Source organism: Sorghum bicolor, chromosome 10 (genome assembly GCF_000003195.3).
Source record: "Sorghum bicolor cultivar BTx623 chromosome 10, Sorghum_bicolor_NCBIv3, whole genome shotgun sequence".
Lineage (NCBI taxonomy): Eukaryota > Viridiplantae > Streptophyta > Magnoliopsida > Poales > Poaceae > Sorghum > Sorghum bicolor.
The window spans coordinates 52,075,345-52,094,085 of NC_012879.2; the positions used below are offsets into that span (position 1 = coordinate 52,075,345).

The 18,741-nt window shown below is 41.7% G+C and overlaps 1 protein-coding gene and 1 long non-coding RNA gene across 2 annotated transcripts; one reads left to right on the forward strand and one right to left on the reverse strand.

Moving 5' to 3' along the window:
• On the reverse strand, positions 504 to 9,222 carry LOC8082245 (serine-threonine kinase receptor-associated protein). The gene is made up of 7 exons (XM_002438590.2): positions 8,785 to 9,222; positions 5,930 to 6,065; positions 3,958 to 4,039; positions 2,962 to 3,137; positions 2,715 to 2,852; positions 2,493 to 2,632; positions 504 to 1,194 (listed from the first exon to the last, which is right to left on the reverse strand). Exons 1-7 carry the CDS (start codon positions 8,900 to 8,902, stop codon positions 962 to 964), a joined length of 1,023 nt encoding a protein of 340 aa, XP_002438635.1. The 5' UTR covers positions 8,903 to 9,222; the 3' UTR covers positions 504 to 961.
• On the forward strand, positions 15,283 to 16,826 carry LOC110431283. Its single transcript, XR_002448738.1, has 2 exons — positions 15,283 to 16,358; positions 16,460 to 16,826. It is a non-coding gene; the product is annotated as an uncharacterized LOC110431283 (long non-coding RNA).

The following is an 18,741-nucleotide window of genomic DNA, read 5'->3' on the forward strand; positions in this document are numbered from 1 at the left end:
CGTCAATTCCGATCAAACTGTACAATTAGTTTTTATTTTCGTTTATATTTAATACTCTATGCATGCGTATAAAGATTCGATGTAACGAGAAATCTTGAAAAATTTTACGTGGAAGTAAAACCTTGTTTAGATGTGAAAATACTTTAGATTTTGTTACTGTAGCACTTTCGTTTGTTTATGGCAAATATTGTCCAATCATAGACTAACTAGGATCAAAAGATTTATCTCGCGATTTACAGTTTTTATTTTTATCTATATTTAAAGCTTCATGCATGTACCACAAGATTCGATGTGACAGAAAATCTTAAAAACTTTTTAATTTTCAGGATGAACTAAACAAGGCCCGGGAGCACAATAACATGTGAGCAAAAACTGTTGCAGGATTCGCGTATCGTGTCCTGGTCTTCAGTACCGTGGAAGCCACCACAAGAGCATGTCCAGTAGAGCTCAAGCCATCCGAACAGAAATCTGTCATTTGATAGGCATGACGCTCTACAACTACCTCAGAACCAAGAAGTGGTCGTCAGCTTTGAAGATCGGCGTTCCAACATCAAAAGCCACAAGTTTACAAATGAAGCCCTCAGTATTTTAGGGGACTTGAACACAGTGAGCCAAAAAAACGAGTCAAAACAATCAAGGTTACCAGCTGAGATACAGAATACTTCACTTTAATGAACGCAGACACGGTCCCTAAACTACCTAAGTTGCATTCTCGTTTATTTTTGACACTACAGTTGCTATGTGCTATCAAAGCGAGGGCCCCATCCAAAAACCCACCACCATTTGCTTATGAGGGGTATGGTTTTTCCCCAGAGCTGTGATGATGACTCATGAAGCCAGGATACCCTTGGATCAAAAACAGGCGTTGATGACTCTGCAGGGAGAAACTGAATAACCACCGCAGCTCTGAGGGCAATCTCCTCGCAATAAGAACCACAAGCACCACAAAGCACATGAGGTCCTACCCCTCGGTCTGCCCCTCCTTGGGAATGTGGAAGCCTTCTATCTTGGTTGTAACCTCGTTCACCCCAGCAGTTGTCTTGCCATTTGCATTGGCCGCCTCGTTGTCATCAGAATTAGCCGGGCTAAGCTGCCAGATCCGAATGGTGCCATCTTCCGAACCTGATGCATATGATTCACCACCAGGTGCAAACCGGACACAGTGGACTGGACCATGATGCCCTTTGTTACAAGCTGCATTGAAGAAACATTGTCATTTCATTTGGAAGGTAATGGAGTAAAACCATAAACAGGCATACATCCCATAGAAATACTGAAGATGGGAGAAGAGAACCACTAATGGGCAATAAACATTTCAACAGAACTAAAAAATCTAAACATGACAAAAGCTTCCTACCTTAAGAAACACAAAACATTACACAAATGCCATCAACATTGGGTCTAATATACTTGTAAACAGACCGAAAATATGGTGACTGTCAAGTGAATGTAGCCAAAACTATTTGGACAGACCAGTGATTCAGCGTGAACCTGGGACACAAAAACAGATGCACACTAGGTAGATCCAGGGTGAACCTGGGACACAAAAACAGATGCCCACTAGGTAGATCCATTTCCAGACATGTATATATGCTATGGGTTTAAGCCTTGTACAACTAGCCACCAGCAAACCAAAATTCTTATGAAAAATTCCCTCGCCCAAAAGGCTGTTTAACCCTTGACAACTCGAGTCCTCAAGGTAAGGCAAATTTGGAACATATATAATAGGAAACAAACATCTCTAGAGAACAATAGCAAAATGCGAAAATCCAGATTTTATCATTGCGGCATAAATCTTTCTTCTGAGTATAAATACCATTGGTACTCAAGGGAAGAAGTTTTGATTCCTTATAAACAAATTTTTGCTACATGATTTTACTTTGTACTATAGACTTGTGAGCTGGGACCTGGGTTTAGCTTTGAAGCTAAAACACTAGAATGTAACTGATAATGTCGCTAAATAAATACTCAACGCATCTCAACACTGAAAGCTAGAATTGCAGAACACAACTGATAAGATTCATTTGATTGAAAGCCAAACAAGACCGCTATGCTAAGAGCATCTCCAAAGGTTTTGGCAAATTGACTTGGCATTTGTTGCTATTTGCAAACTCCCAAAACAAAATGCAAAGCATAAAAGTAGGCCATCTCCAAGGGAATTGGCATATGGACTTGGCAAAGGATAAAAATAGAAGGTCTCCAGGCGCGCGCGCTTTCTTTGCGCGTGACTTTGCTCGCGCGATCGGGTTTGCAAAGTCGTCCACAGCTTGGCATTTTTGCCAAGTTTGCTCCCTCATTTGCCAAGTTGCCCAAATTGCAAACTCCAAATGCAAAACCGTTGGATAGCTCTTTTGGAGCTTTTTGGCAAATTACTCAAATGCAAACCTCAAATGCAAAACCCTTGGAGATGCTCTAATCTTTCTATTTGTATATGCAAAGGTACACCAGGGGTCCTGACTGCAGGCTAAAGAACTAAAAAGGATGGAACTTACCTATTTCTTCACCAGTGAAGAAATCGAATACATGAACCCACAAATCTTCTCCTCCAGCTACAAATTTACTCCCAGACTTAGGTTCAAGTGAAGCCGACTCCACATTGCACGGCATATCATAGCTTTTAACAAGGCCGAAGCTGATGCAAAATACAAAATGTTTGTCAGAAAGGGATCAATCAACCAAAGTGGTTAACGAAAATGGTGATAAATGAAACTTACTGATTTGCATCCCAGAATTTTACACTTGAGCCATCAGCTGTAGTGATGAACCTGCCATCCTGGCTTACTTCTGCACTAGTGACAGATGCCTTGGTTTCAAGAGTTTGGACAATTTTTCCAGTTCTCACATCCCATAGTCTGCACAATACTGTAAAAATTAATGAAAAGGAACACACCTATAGTGAATATATAGGCCAACCAGCATAGATGTTTATCGTTGATTGGGGCATTTCTTTTGTGCACACACCTTACTCCACCCATGTCAGTGCAGGAACTTAATATAGTTTGGTCACTATGAAGCCAAGCAGCAGTTCGGACAGAACCAGGCGATTTGTCAAGCTCTCTTGGAGCTGCATCAGGACGATTCATATCATACACACGCAAAGTCTTTTCCATGCCTCCAGTGAGTAAAAGGTGGGTGTCCTGCAGTGTCAATTGCAATTTAAGTCAGGCCAGAAGCAACCCATGAAGAACAGGGCCAATTTTGCACAAAAGTGTGTAAAAAGGAGAAATGGAAGGACAAGACATAAAGCAGCTGCACCAAGCCCCAAACATATGTTCTCTCAATCAAACTGATTTTAGTTTGAAAATACTTGTCTATTGGCTTAAGGAAGCCAAACACAGCAAACTCCCAAGTCTCTCTTTTTTTTAATACTCCCTCCATCCCAAATTGTAAGTCATTTCAAGAATCTTGGAGAGTCAAAGCATTTTCACGTTTGACAAAAATTATAGAGAGAAATACTAAGATTTGTAACGTAAAGTAAGTATTATATGAAAATATAATTAAGGAAGAATCTAATGATATTTAGTTGGTATCATGATAATTATTATTTTATCATATAAATTTGGTCAAACTTAGAAAAGTTTGACTCTCCAAGATTCTTGGAATGACTTACAATTTGGGATGGAGGGAGTAGGTAGCAATATCAAAAACATGGAAATACATTTTTGTATAATAAAGTCAAAAGGTGAACAAATACTAATAATGCTAAGAAAGATGCGGCCACAGATACAAATCAGCCATATTACCAGTACATTTTTCAGATATCCAATGATTGCAGTAAGCATAACAAATTAGGGCAACAGCTGGCCAAATTGTCCACTGTGGTTAACGGCATTCAAAAAAATTATTAAAGAACTATGCACAACATTTTAGGTGGAAAGGACACTCCAGAAATGACAATCATGGTTTCCATGTATACTTCATTGAGATGAGGACAAGATAAGCATTAGCAAGCACTACCTCAGAGAAGGCACATGCCCGAACTATATGCTTGTGTTCAAATGAATGCAGCTCATCACCAGTAAGGGCATCCCATACTTTACTGGAAAAGGAACGTCAACATTAGTCACTAACAGAGAATTCAAATCAGGTATGAGCAATGAAGTGCATCTTGTAGCAGATATGTTAAAGTGTTTACAGCTGCCAATTGTTACTTTTTCATGCAAACTTCCCAGTTAGTAGTATTCGCTTTGCATGCAATTGTATATTATATTGAACTAATAAAACCTACTTGTAAGAACCAGATTTGCTAAACAGAGTTGTGTAACATCCACATTGTACCCAAAATCAACTCCCACGGTCAAAAAAATAAAAGTAACCTGGAATTTTAAGGACAGACTTTAAAAAACCTGGATAGGAAAAGATGCATATACCCCTATCTAAAGCATGTTCATAGGTTTCGATTGGCAAGTTAAGATTAAATGGCAGGTTAACAGCATGGTAATCAAGGCGGTAAGGCGAGGCGAGGTACTGACTACCACCTTATGCTTAAGCGAGTAAGGCTTGCGAGGCGACACCTTAACAACTTTAAGGAAATTTAAAACAACAGCTCAGAGCAGTAAATGGTGAAGAAAAAAAGAAAAGGAAAAAGAAAAAAAGAAAGGAGTAAGAAGCGGTCTGGCCCAGCCCACCAGCACATGTCTTCATCTCTCTCTAATCCCTCCTGTAGGCCGCCACAACTCTCTCCCAAATCCCTCACTCCATCTCTTGCTTCCCTCTCTCCTAGGCCAGGCTGATTGGGAGGCGGCCACGGCTCGCAGGCGGCTGCTCCTCACGAAACTTGACCAAAGGGGGAAGCTGTTCTTGAGGGGGAGGACATGGCCGCATGGCTCGGCTACGGGCGTGTAGGCGGCAACTTCCCTTGGGTGTGGGGGAAATGCCGCGGCGCGGGCGAACAAGCTGTGGCTTCCTATTCCTCTCCGGCTACTGGTTGGTCTCCAGCGCGCCTGCTCTGTTCCTCCCGGGCGTCCACTCCCTCTCTGTGCCTTTTTCTTCCTCGCGCTTCCCTCTTTCGATTTTTTCCTGCCAAATCTCCCGTGTTTCCCCACCGCCCAGAACAGAGGCCTCCTCGTATGGCACCCGCCACGCACAATTTGGCGTGAATCGGACACCAAAGCGAGGATTTCTGGACACCATGGTCGTAAGGCCACCATATGAATCTAAGGCAAGTCTGCTGTGGCATCCCACGTGAAGCGCCTTGGCGCTTAAGCGATGCCTTAATAACATTGGATAACAACGCCATTAAAGAGATTTGATAGCGAATTGAGGAGATTAAACAGAAGGTTACCTACAATCCTTTGTATTTGTGAATGGAGGGAGGAGGGCTATGACAATGGTGGTAGGCCATTTACCTCCTAAACCTTAAGAGTTTAATCATAGTATATAGTATGTACAGTAATCCTTTCCCAAATTCTTTAATCCCAAATGACCTTATGAGGATTTCCAGTTTGCTCATCCAAGTGTTCAACTTCAACAATAAAAAAAAACTTATATAGCTAATATTCTTGAATCTTGATCCTATAGGATGAAAACCAAGAATAAAATGATAAATAAATAAATGGATAGAAGTTTTCCAGGTCAGTGTATCTATTCTAACCTATAATCACATGATAGTTCGGTATGAAATGATGCATGTTAAGGGCGACAACAAATAAACAATTGAACATGACTTCTGCCCTCACCAAACACATTGACAAATATGCCTTGTATAGATCTAATTGTGTTTAAAATTGCTGGCCGATCAGAGTGGAAGGATGAACTTTAGCACGTCTACATTCATGTCACGGGAAGCAAATAAAGAAAGCATTTACAGAAAGTATCCATAAAACAGGGATTATTTGATAAGTAATATGCATCCAATCCAATTGTGTAAAAGGGGATATCAAATGAACAAGAATGCTGATTGGAATTTAAAAGGATAAGAAAACCATACGCCGAGAAGTCAGCAGAAGCAGAAGCAGCCCTCAGAGCATTCCTGTCAAGGCAACAGCTCCAAACAGCACCTTTATGACCTTGAAAAGTCCCAATCCAGTCACCAGTCTCACCATTACGAAGCATTGGATTTGTGTCTGCAGAACGAAGAAATAATAAAAAGGTCATTCAATAGGTAGCAACACGAAAAGGCAGGTATGCTTCTCCTATTGCAAAGTTAACTAGGATGCAAACAATGTAAAATCATTCAATGCTTGGTAACGAAGGATATCACCTTTTATCAGGCATCTAACTAAAAATGTATAACCTTCACCATGTAAAACAGGTGTCTGACTCCTTTCAACTATCATTTGGTCCCAATCCAAGATCGGTACCAAGAGCTTGCCTAGAAACTGCTCACTCTTATCTTCTTGAATCCATAAATATCTACAGATTCTATGCTATAATAATCTTTTCATGGGCAACATTTAGTTAAAACGCTGTACCAATCACAAAATAGATAGGAAGTTCAACATTCTCATTATTTGCATTGCAGTATGGGCACACAGTTAAATCATGAAAAACTGCAAGTTACAGATTAATACACTGTTGGTATCCAATTGATGCATGGTGCTATAATGTCTAGTTGCTTACAACTAGTACAAAACAAGTTATTTATTATTGGCTTATTGTTTCATCTGAGATACCTTTCACTATATCATTCATATTTCTAACGCCCCTATGAGAATTTATTATTGCAAGGATGCTCATTATGGAGCACGAAGTGCAATTATATTATATCCTAACAAAATGGGGATGCATCTAATATCCTAAGAAAAAGAGTAGATGAGGAAATGAAGAAAAAAACCTAACAATACAACGTAACAATATTCGAATTGAATACCCACAAGATCATCCTTATTTAAAAAAATATTGTCAGGTAAAGGTTTGCATGAAATCTGTTCTCCACCTTGTATAGGGGTCGGGTATAAAATTATGTATTACCTTCTTAATGGATCCAAGTTATTCTTTGGTAATCCACAACAAAGATGTGCATGCATGTTTCTATGCAACCGTAACCATTTCTTTATCAAGCTTTTAATACAGTATTCATGGATATCCAACTGTTTCATCCCAAAAAAATTGCAATTGTAGGATTGGGCACGAAAACCAATGTGCATGTGAAATTACATAAATGCCCCTATAACCTATGCCCCACGAAACTACGCAGCAGTGTAGCATTACAGGCTTGCAGCCTCTCAGCTACAGTTTTCTCCCGGGTGCAGCATCCTTATTTTTTTTGTTTTGTTTAAATGAGAAATGAAAAGACTCTGCTGCACTGGGTTCTGAACAAGTAGACCCCCACTAGCTGATACCCTAGACTGCTGTAAGTGTGCGTTTAATTTGGGAAAAAAATCGAACTCTACGATTGCATTATTTTTTGGATGGAAGGAGTATGATTTGATAACCACCATCTGAACAGGCATATATATTCTCTATCCAAGTTATCCAGACAACCAAGAAATACAACTTAGCAGTCCAAACTGGGAAAAACACACTCAAAAATAGGAACCCACGCAATACAAAATGGAAACTTGCTCTGCAGTTATGTCACTCCAAAATAGGAACCCATGCAGTACAAAATGGAAACTCTCTGCAGTTATGATTACATAAGAAATGGCCAGCAATGGGACTTCTATAATATATAATGTAAGGAGTAAAAATGGCAAGACATTGTATAAACTAAGAGTTTGCAATAGCTTCCTCATCCCTCTAAATGGGTCTGATATGGCAAACTTCAGAAAATTGCACCGTGCCAACTAGGCAGCCATAAAATCTTAAATGATCGGATTGGATAACTAACACAGTACACTACACATCTATGACTGAAACAACACATAACCATAAGGTCACATGTATATTGCAGTCACCACCCTTTCTCACCAGCAACACAGATTATTCAATATCAGTAACCTTCGTAGCCATAACCTGGAGGAGACTACTTTGGCAGACGAATGTTAGGTAGACATGGAAGTTTGACCTAGCAACATAAATCAAAGTACATGCATATGGATGGAGCACGAAAATCACAATGAAATAAATTAAGAAATAAGTAATGGGTTTCTCTTGCTCAAGGGTCAGGGAGTGGGAGTGGGACTGGTAAAAATAATGGTTAAAATGCCTTGTGTTCTCCAGAAATCAACCACATAGCCTACTTATCCGTTAAGGTCCATCCTACCAAGTGCTAGCTATTTTCTGCCTAACCAACAAACATGCACCAGGTTAAATACTCAGCAATCAGACATTATGTGCCAGCCCAATGCTCCATAGCACTTTAAAACAAGTGCAAAAGGAAAAATACTCGGACCTTTCTAGGTTGGCAATCAGTATCGCCATTCAGACATAGATGTTTTTTTTAAGAAAAGGAAACTAATGGTGTTCTGTGTCTGTTGACTTGCTATCCCTTAAATGGTACATTCCTTGCTAAAAGGATGTAACTAACTGCCAAAAATACCGTTTTCTTACACAAAGTATTTACTGAAGCAGCAAAAGAACACTGTCCAACTTCTACAGTATAGCGAGTTTTGAGCCCCCATACCAAACAAACATTGAGCCCACACCAACAAACTACATAGTTGAAAGCATCGGGTTACTATCATGGCACAAATTGCACCGGCAACTAATTCTCACATCCACATAAATTTAGATTGAAATTGCAACGCTCAAACACATGCATCCTAGCCAACATCTCGTAAACACAGAGCTAACGGCAGACCATCGCATCACAATCACTCAGCCACCATGACAATCCGAACCGATCAGAAACCTACAATGAAACTATCACACGGGATGGAGTGAGGTTGGGGATTCGCTTACCCTTGCTGGCGCTGATGAGGAAGTAGCCATCGGGTGTGACGGGGCTGTAGAAGAGGTCAACCACCGGCCGCGAGTGGCCGTGGCACACCAGCGGGATCGCCACCTTCTTCTTCTCCATCGTTTCGATTCGCTTCCCTTCCCCCGGTGAGAAAGCACCCTAGCCCGTCGAACCAACGATGACCCTGGAATGCGCCGCCCCCCGCGCGCCCAAACCCTAGCACTCCGATCGAAGAAGAGAGGAAACCCACCAAAAAAAAAATCGGAGGATAATCGAATCAAATCGCGCGGATCGGCGCGGGGTAAGGCGATCCGGATCCTTAGGGTTGGATCTGTACAGGCGCTTTATTGGGTGGATGGATCGGCGGGCGGGGGCGGGCGGGGGCGTGACTGTGTGAGGCGAGGCCGGCCTCCTTGGGCGAAGGGTGGGGAAGGGGGCAGGAAGCCGGACGCTGCGCTTATATAGGGTTAGGGAGGACTTGGGACGAGACGAGGCGACGCTCGATCGGTCGGTCCTTCGGTCGTGGTCGAAGCGGGAGGGTGACTGCGCGAGTGGGAGCTGCTGTCGCCTTCTCGGGCTGTGTGGTCGTTGTGGACCGCTGGATCAGCGTCTAACGGTTCGGATTTTCGGTGAGCGTTTTTGGGAGTTGGTCTGGGCCTTGATGCATTTGGCATTATATGGGCCTTTTCTATGGAGAGCGAGATAGTGGGCCGAGCAAAAATCCCCTTGACCTTCTTTCATTATTTTTTTGAAAGAAGTCCACTTTAGGTCCCTCAACTTTTGCGAAAGTCTGTTTTTCATTTTTAAACTTTAAAACCAGGTAAAATACATCCCTCAATTTTCAAAACCGTGCATATTATGTCCCTAACATGGTTACGAGCGGTTTTGAAGGCAGCTTTGTCTTTTTCATTTTTATTTATTTTGGCTGAATATTTGTAAAATTATAGTAAATCACATAAAATTCATAAAATAGTAAATCTGATTTTGTTGGACTCCAGATAAGTAGATCTACACAGTGAACATATAATATGGTATGCTTTAGGAGAAAGTTTTTGTTGTAGCTTTAGATCTGTGTTTTTCTATAATTAATTAGAATAATTCATAGCTATAGTTTATATGGTCCAATTATGATGAATTTTTTATGTTGGGCTAATTATTATATGTTTAAATTGTGGTAAAAATTTAATGCTCATTAGATGATGTATAACTTAGTTATAGATTTATTAAGATTTAACAAGTATAAACCTAAATAAATCTATAACTAAGTAATACGTGATCCAATGAGTATGAAATTTTTACTACAACTCAATCATAGAATAATTATCCCACCATATAAATTTCATCATAGTTGGACCATAGAAATTGTAGATATAATTAGTCTAATTAATTACATAAAAGCATAGATCTAAAGCTGCATCAAAAAAATTTATACTAAAATATACTATATTATATATTAAATGTGTAGATCTACTCATCTGAAGTTCAAGAAAATTGAGTTTTCTATTTTATGATTTTTATGTGATTTACTGTGATTTTTCAAAAAAAATCAGCCAAAATAAATAAAAAGACAAAGACAAAACTGCTTTCAAAACCAGGTCAAGGATGTAATGTGCATGGTTTTTAAAGTTGAGAGATGTATTTTGTCTGATTTTAAAGTTTAGGGATAAAAATTAGACTTTAGTAAAATTTAAGGGACCTAAAGTGGACTTTTTCCTTTTTTTTAGCATTTTCATTACTCAAACATAGTCGAATCTTCGGCGATTACATACTAAATTTGTGCCACTATGGTTGCCAACATCAATAGCTCATCCGGTTCACAGACGCGACCCAATGTTGCAAGAGCGTGAGCTACTTTATTACAAGATCGAGGGCGTTGTTGAATATGCCAAGAAATAAAATTTCAGACTAGGAGAAAAAAAAAACTTGACCTTCCTCCATTTTTATCGTTCACAAACTGGAAAAAAAAACATGATGTTTTAGCTCCTTCGTCTATTGATAGTTTTCTTCTTGGTGGGTTTCAAGACGGTGTAGTCTGACATGACACCACATGAAACGTTCTATGTACGTTCTATGTAGTGCCATATCAGCTTTGAGAAGATAAAGCAGACTATTTTCTAGTTTGAGAGGTAAATCAGACTATCCAGTTAGGCTTTATCAAAAAAATATGGCAATAAATATTTTATAAAAAAACTACCCAAATATTTTTGAACAATATGGATTTTGAAATCCCAAAATGTGGTTTAATCTTAGAAAATTCATATGAATTTTATTCTAGCTCAAAAAATGTGACATCAATTTCATTTTTTAAAAAAAACACACACTCTATATTATGGTGCATAGATTAGAATTATTTAGATCTTATATGGTCTCATTTGGAAGTTTACTTAGTACTTCTCGGTCCTTCCTTTGGTCGTGGTCATAGAGGGAGGATGACTACGCAATTGGGAGTTGTTGTCGCCTTCTCAGGTTGGGGATCATTGTGAACTGTTGGATCAGCGTCTAGCGGTTCAAAATGTTGATGAGTGTTTTCAGGAGTTGGTCTAGACCTTAATGTATTTGGCATTATATGGGCCTTTTCTATAGAAAGCGAGATAGTGGGCCGACCAACTATTCCTTCTCTTAGAAAATCCCCTTCACCTTTTTATATGATCATTGTTGTGCGATTTACCTCTCAAACTAAAGAAAGAATGATGTTTTAGCTTCTTCGTCTATTGATAGTTTTCTTCTTTGGTGGTTTTCATGGTGGTGTAGTCTGGCATGACACCACATCACATTCTAAAAGAAACTTTATGCTTCCGAACATTATGCTTTAGAAGATCTTTTTATGCAAATGAAGAAAACCTCTGAACCCCTGCCCCACCCCATATACAGCGGCACCACAACCATGTGAAATTGGTCGAACCTTAGACATGTGCTTTGGTGCGCGATAGATGAGAGGTTTTTTTACAACACACAATATTAAAAGCCCTAGTTTGGTTTTGGATAATTGATGAAACCGAAGTACTAACCTTTTATGCTAAGTGTGTGTAGATTAGATAAGATTAATACATGCCAAGTGATAGAGCAAGCGATGATCATAGTGATGACCATAAAATGATCAAGTTCTCAACTTAGAAAAGAAGAGAAAAAAACAAAATCATATGAAGATCAAGGCAAAGGTATTGCTTAGACACCGTAGAAGGGTGTGATCACATCTAGAATAAATAGTTGTACTGTAAAGATGAGAATTCTTTGGCTAAGCAGTTATCGAGTGCTACTAGGTGACATTATTCATGTGCATGCATTTAGAAACAACATTATGCTTTTGAGAAAATAAAATGCATATTTTTCTATTGTGCCGGTAGAAAGTTTGGAGAAGTTGCGGGCTCACCGGACGCTGACTCTAGAAGCGTCGCGTGCTGGGCCGGCGTCCGATGTGTGTTGACTAAGCGCGCGCGAGGAGTGTGCATCAGAGCGTCTGACGCCCTAGCGTGGGAGCGTCCGGTACTCGCACTGTAGCAGTGTTGTTCCAGAGTTGTGACCGGCGTGCGTCGGATGCCGCATCGTCTGACGCCTCTCTTAGTGGTTTGTTAACTCTTTGAGTAACGTCTGGTGTGAAGGTCGCGCATCCAATGTGTAGCATTGGACGCGTCTGATGTGGGTTGTGCATTGTTGGGGCATGCAAAGCATTACATGAGACTTTCCAACTAATATAAAAAAATTCTAAAATAGAAATAGCAGTTTGCTTTCTTATTCATTAATTGTATAATGCTGGTACTTCCGACTCGTTTCTCATTACAATGAGCAAGGCATTGACTAGATGTACAATATTCATTTTAGGAATTCGATTCAATCGAACAAAATGACAGAGTGCTTCTGTTTTTTTATTTTGTTAATTAGTGGTTGACCTGTGCACGCCAACCTTTGAGAGGTGGTCAGTTTGGCATGCCCTGACCAGTTAGAGTTATCATTGACTCATCCTTCAGCTTTTATGAAACCATTCTTACAATGCTAACCCTTTTGTTTCTGCAGACTAGCCTCATAAAGAAGGTTCTCAATTTTGCATATGAGAGGATAGAATTCATTATGAAATGGCAGCTAGAGATGATGGCCTATATATGTTATTGATGAACATTGAAGAACAGACATGTTCTTATATAAATTTTTTCCTACACTCTCAGTCCAAGAAACACATTTCCTGTAACCCTCACCTAAATTAAATAGTGAACTAATATCTCTATACTTTATATATGTCTGACTTAGTGTTCTGCAGTGCAAAATTTCCCTTTCTACTTTTTTGTATGCCCTGTATTATATCGCCTGAACTATGTAAGGATCAAATAGTTATTCGTAATGATGTTATAAAGCATAAATGATTTAGTCTCACATATGTAGCCACATGGTTACTCGCGCAGTCTTGCATGTACATTCAAACAGTCTTCTAACTTTGGCTTCCTACCATTAGCGCGAGGCTAAAACCGGTGCAGCGGAGCACGTCTAACATCCTAGTTAACTCTGACGACGTTGGGCCTCTTGCCTCATAGCATTAATATATATGTATTTCCAGAATAAAAATATATATGTTGAACTAAGATGTTTGGTTCTAAGTGTTTTCCGGTGTGAACTAGTTACATCGATAACAGATAGCAGTAGTTTTTGTTTGCTTCATCACCAACAGGATCCAATATCAGGGTAACTAATCTGTGCTTCAGTGAGGCCTTGTTCAGTTAGGCCCACCCTGACCGGGGTCAAGGCACAAACTCCATGGATCACCTCGGCCGGGAAAGGATCCGAGCCTTGTGTTCATTTAAGCCTAGCCTATTTGTTTGGACTAAAAAGTCATGACTAAAAGTATTATTTGTTAATTTGTTCTGAGAGAAAAACACTATTGAATAACTTAGGGCACTCCCACTGCTAGAAACTATATGTAGTTTCTATACCTATTAATTTTTATAGACACTATATATAAAAACTATGATCCCAATGGATAGTTTTTATAGAATAGTTTTTTATCCAATCACATTCATTCTCTCTCCATTCTTAGCCAATCATATCACTTCATGTCTTGGATTTTGTGTAGACATGGTTTCTAACTTAGACCCAGTTTCTATAATTTTTGCTCTCTCTCTTCAATAACTCCCTTGCCACATTAGCAAAATGTTTATGTGGCACTGCAATTATGCAATTAATATCTATAGAACCTACGATGGTTTCTGCATTGGGAGTGCTCTTACAGATTCGGCAGATAAGCTCAAGTAATCAAGCTCTAGCCATAATTCTAGCCCGACCTATCATAGTCTTTTCCTCTCACTCTAGGCCTTGTTTAGTTCCATTTTTTTGGGTTTTGGATACTGTAGCATTTTCGTTTTTATTTGGCAAATATTGTTCAATCATATACTAACTAGGTTTAAAAGATTCATCTCACGATTTATAGGTAAACTATATAATTTATTTTTGTTTTTATCTATGTTTAATACTCTAACACAACAAATCAGGAGAGGATTAGAGGGAGAAAAGGGATGTAATCCCCAAGAGGATTAAGTGCTCTGGATTGGATTCCGTCAACCGAACAAAGCGATTATGCCCAATTCGATCAGTAATCGATTGTGTTCCCATCCGTTCTTTATCACCGATGAACCAAACAAAATACATAATCAATTCCCTTCCCATTTCAGCGACGGTGACGTTTACTTTACGTTCACGTAACTTTTAATAACGAAACAACACCGGTTGCATTACTTTAAGATATAGATTCAATTTTCAAAAAAGTCAAAAACATTAAGTAATAATCCTAACACAGGAGAAAGAAAACAGTGCTAATGCAAATGGTTTGCACTAGCTAATAAGTCCTTGCTTTGAAATAATAATAGGAAAAACAATATAATGCATCATACTAAGAATCATTAGACTCCTCCTTCACAGCCATGGACATTGCAGACATATGTGGTGCCATCGACCAGCACCTACGGTACAGCAGCTTGGATGCAGTGGCAGCAGCTTCCTTGGCAAAGGCCTCCTTCTCCTTTTCTGGGACAAGCTCCTGTTTCTCCATGAGGGCGTTCAAAACCATTTTGTGGTAGGACGTCCCGTTCTGCCTGCGAGCCTTCTTGTTCTTGGTGGCTCTTGCAGGCTGTTCCACTTGCGAACGTGTATAATGACTCGCTGCCACGGCTTCTCTCTGTGCCTCCTCTTTCGGAATCTTGCGGCCTGCTATGACTGTGAGGCAATGACTCGCTGCCATGTCTTCCCTCTGTGCCTCCTCTTTTGGAACCTTGCGGCTTGCTGTGACTCTGAGGCAGTTAACAAAATAGTTAGTGGCGGACTTAATTAGGATTTGAGCACAGGGCATGCCGCACAAAAAAAAAATCTTGTGCAATTCTGTAAAACCATTTTTATTTGGGTAAACCACAATTCTATTTCGGTAAAAACACATACATTAATCTCCTACAACTAAAAAGATGAAAAGTAAGACTTTTTCTTCATGCGACAATCGTCTTGTTGCTCCGTCGGTCCGCTATGTGCGATACATGCCCTCGTCTGCCCTTCGTATCCCTTTCCCTCTCCATTTTCTTTCCAGAACAATCAACCCGGAGGTGATCCGGCCCCGAATGGCTGCGATCCCCCATGGTGGCGTCAATCGTGCTGCGACGACGGCGAAGGATGAGGCTCGCTTGCTGCCCCTGAAGGAGCAGACGGAGCACGCGCAGCGGGGGCGCCTGGGAGTAACTCTGCCTCGGCCGTCGGCTCCGCACACGTCGCCCCGCCCACGTCCTCCGCGTCGGCCTCGCCCTCCTCAACAACGCCTCCACGCCCTCCGGCCTCGCCCCACAACATAATGTGCTCTACCTTCTCTTCCCCTGTCCCTCGCTGATCTGCCCTGTCCCGATTGGTGGAGCGCGCCGAGGCCGACCGTCGGGCGCCGGTTGCTAGGCCGCAGGCCACCAGGGAGCCAACCGCGAGGAGTCGAGGCCGGCCGCTTGACGCCTGATGCATCTTGACTCGCACTTCGTCCGTCTGTTCCCCATCGACAATGGTGCCTCGATCTGGCAGGGATGGGGGTGCTGCTAGGGAAGGGAGGAGAGCCACACGACATTCTTCATCCAGGTCTCCTCTTCCTCCCCAATCTGGAGTTCCACTGCCATAGGCACCGGCGTCGATTCATGTCTCTCTCGTCCACCTTCAGCTCCCCCGCCCTAGCGTGCTCATCATCGCCCTCTCCCAGATGGTGTTGCTTGTCGAGGTGCGGTACGTTTTCAATCTCTTGTGAATGCTGCCGGCACTACCGACGTGCAACAAGATCCTAGACAAACTCGTGAAAGCACACAGGTTTGGGTTTGCCTAGGTGGTGTTCAACGAAATGCTTTGATGGGGATGGTGACACAAGCACGTAGGTTAGTTGTTTGATGAAATGCTTTGACGGTGGATGGTGCCACAAGCACACACGTTTGGGTGCACCTGAGAGCTGTTCGACGAAGTGCTTAGATGGGGGGTGCTGCTCAGTTTGGCCATGCACTCATGCATAATACTGTCTCTGATACATGCTGGTAAATGTGGCCAAGGCTCAGGAGGTGTGCAATCATATGGTGACTACTCAAAGGTTAGCAATTTGTATATGATAATTTTTTCCAATACTGATCATGCGATCTGTACTTTATATTATCTAAAAGTGAGATTTGTATTGTGTCTCCATATATCAAGTTGATAGGTGGAGCACATCAAAATGGATAGCAGGTTGGTGCACAACATCTACAAGCTACGGGTGAACTCAGGGTGTTGCCCTCGATGCACTTCCTTTCATAGGATAATCTCTCTGACGGCCACTGGGGATCGGAGGCCGCACGTGGCCATGGGGCAGAGTCGCCGGCAGCCAGGCCGCATGGGCTGCTGGCCGGGGGAGCCCCCGACGCTAGCTTGCCGGCTGTAGGAATCTCTCGACTAGCATTCTAATCTATTTCTTTGTCCCTGTTTTTCTGTATGTCTGAGCTCTGTGGTTTATCTGTATTGATGAGCATCATTTTATAAGTCTCATTAAGAACAAAACAGAGAAGTTCCCTAAGTGTTCTAATTGGTTGATTGTCTGACACCTTTATTTTTCATCTTCAATCTTGCCTAGGTCATTGCCATTTGCCCACTTAGAAAGGCAAAGGCCCTTGGAGCCTTAAAGCGTACCTGCATAGGTGAGTTCACCAGTAAAAGTGATTTGTAGTCATGCTTTTTTTCTCCTTTATTCTGGTTTTGGTTGCAAGAATGAATGTAAGATTTTATTGGAAGAACAAGTATTGGGTATTTTTTTTATGGCAAGAATGAATGCAGATTGGTCAATTCTTTGTGCGGGTCGATGCATCACCGCATCCTTGCTGCAGCGATGAGCTCAAAACCCAAAGACCACCTTGTGTTTTTTGTTTGCGTACTCGTTAGTTTTGTTTAAGTATCACTATTCATCTTCATCCCTGTACGAAGAGCATTTACTTTTTTTTAATCATGTAATACGAGCATTAACCTTTTTAAAAACATAGTTGTAGGAGGTAGTGACATTTCTAATAAATTATGTAATACGAGCATTAACCTTTTTTAATCATTGTTAGTTTGTGTTTGTTTACACATGCTGAAATGAAGGATAACATGTTAAGAATGCATATACTGTATAAAAAATGTAGAAAAAGGATGCTGACATGTAATAGAACTATAGAAACAACTTTTACAAAAGCCCAATTAGCTAAATATTTCAAATTTGATAGAACCAACTTTGGACTTAATGTCACCCATAGCATTAGAACATTAAGAAAACTGCAAAGAATATTTACAACGCCGCAAACAAGCTTCCCCGTGCTAATTTGTTCAGACTAAACAAATACACATTTTGTTTAATAAAATTAAGTATGGTTGGGCACTTGCAACAAAAAACTTATAGAACAGGAGAGCATCTCCAGTGGTTTGCTAAACACACTTGTTATCTTGTATAATTTGGCAAAACTAAACAAATGACCTCTCCAATGGTTTGCTAATCAACTTGCCAAAAAATGGCAACTTGGCATTCTGCAGCCATTGACGCGCAAATTTGCGCGGCTCGTTCCGCTTGCCATCGCGAGATGCGGATGCCGCGGCCTCCTCTCCCGCGCGAGTGAGGAAATTTCATCGTCGGTTCCCGCGTCTCCCGCCCGAGCGGCCGCGAGGTGCGCGCGCACGGCCGGGAGGCCCTCGGCGCCGGGCGCCGCCGCGAGCAGCGACGCGGAGCGCGAGAGTGACGACAGCGTGGAGCTCCTGGCAGTCCTGCGCGGCGCCGCGGCGGAGCGAGGCGCCCGCGGGCACGGGGGAGGCGGCGGGCGGCGCGGAGAGAGCGGAGAGCGACGACAGCGCCGACTCCGCCCCGTGGAGGGACGCCAGCACGACGGAGAGCACGTTCGGCGGGAGGAGCTGTACGGAGACAGCGGACGCCTCGGCCACCTTCGCGCCGGCGACGGCGGCATCAAGGTGCGAGGCCACGGCCACCAGGCAGGACACCGGGTGCGGCGTCGTGTGGCAGATGGCGTGGTGGACGGTGTCGGCCGGAGGGCTGCTGGCGCTCGCCGCGGCGGTCCTTTTGGGCATTCTAGTTCCGCCGGTGTGGTGGCGCTGGCTCTTGTGATTGTGTCCTGTCAAAGTTAGTTGATGAAGTGGGCCTACTTTTCCTAATTTACCAAGCCCAAATAGCAAACCACTGAAGATACTAAGAATTTACACTTGCTATATATTTTAGTCACTTGCCAAATTACAAGATTTGGCAAGTGATTTTAAGCAAACCACTGGAGATGCTCTGACCAAGTAGCTCTTTTGTTTATTTGGATCAAATAGTGACAGACAAATTGATCTATTCTTTTGCAGCTAAGAAAAAATAGCAATTGCATAATGTTTTTTGGGTAACCTGACAAAGTTGATCCATAGTTTATGATGATGTGCTTTCACAACACTTTTGGATCTAATATTATCAGTGTAATACGAGA

Excerpts from the sequence above, each read along its gene's own strand:
- LOC8082245 (XM_002438590.2), bottom strand. The coding sequence starts at position 8,902 with ATGGAGAAGAAGAAGGTGGCGATCCCGCTGGTGTGCCACGGCCACTCG. Across the intron at positions 3,138-3,957 it reads GGGCATGTGCCTTCTCTGAG|GACACCCACCTTTTACTCAC; the intron begins GTAGTGCTTGCT and ends TTGACACTGCAG. Across the intron at positions 2,853-2,961 it reads ACTGACATGGGTGGAGTAAG|ACTATGGGATGTGAGAACTG; the intron begins GTGTGTGCACAA and ends AGTATTGTGCAG.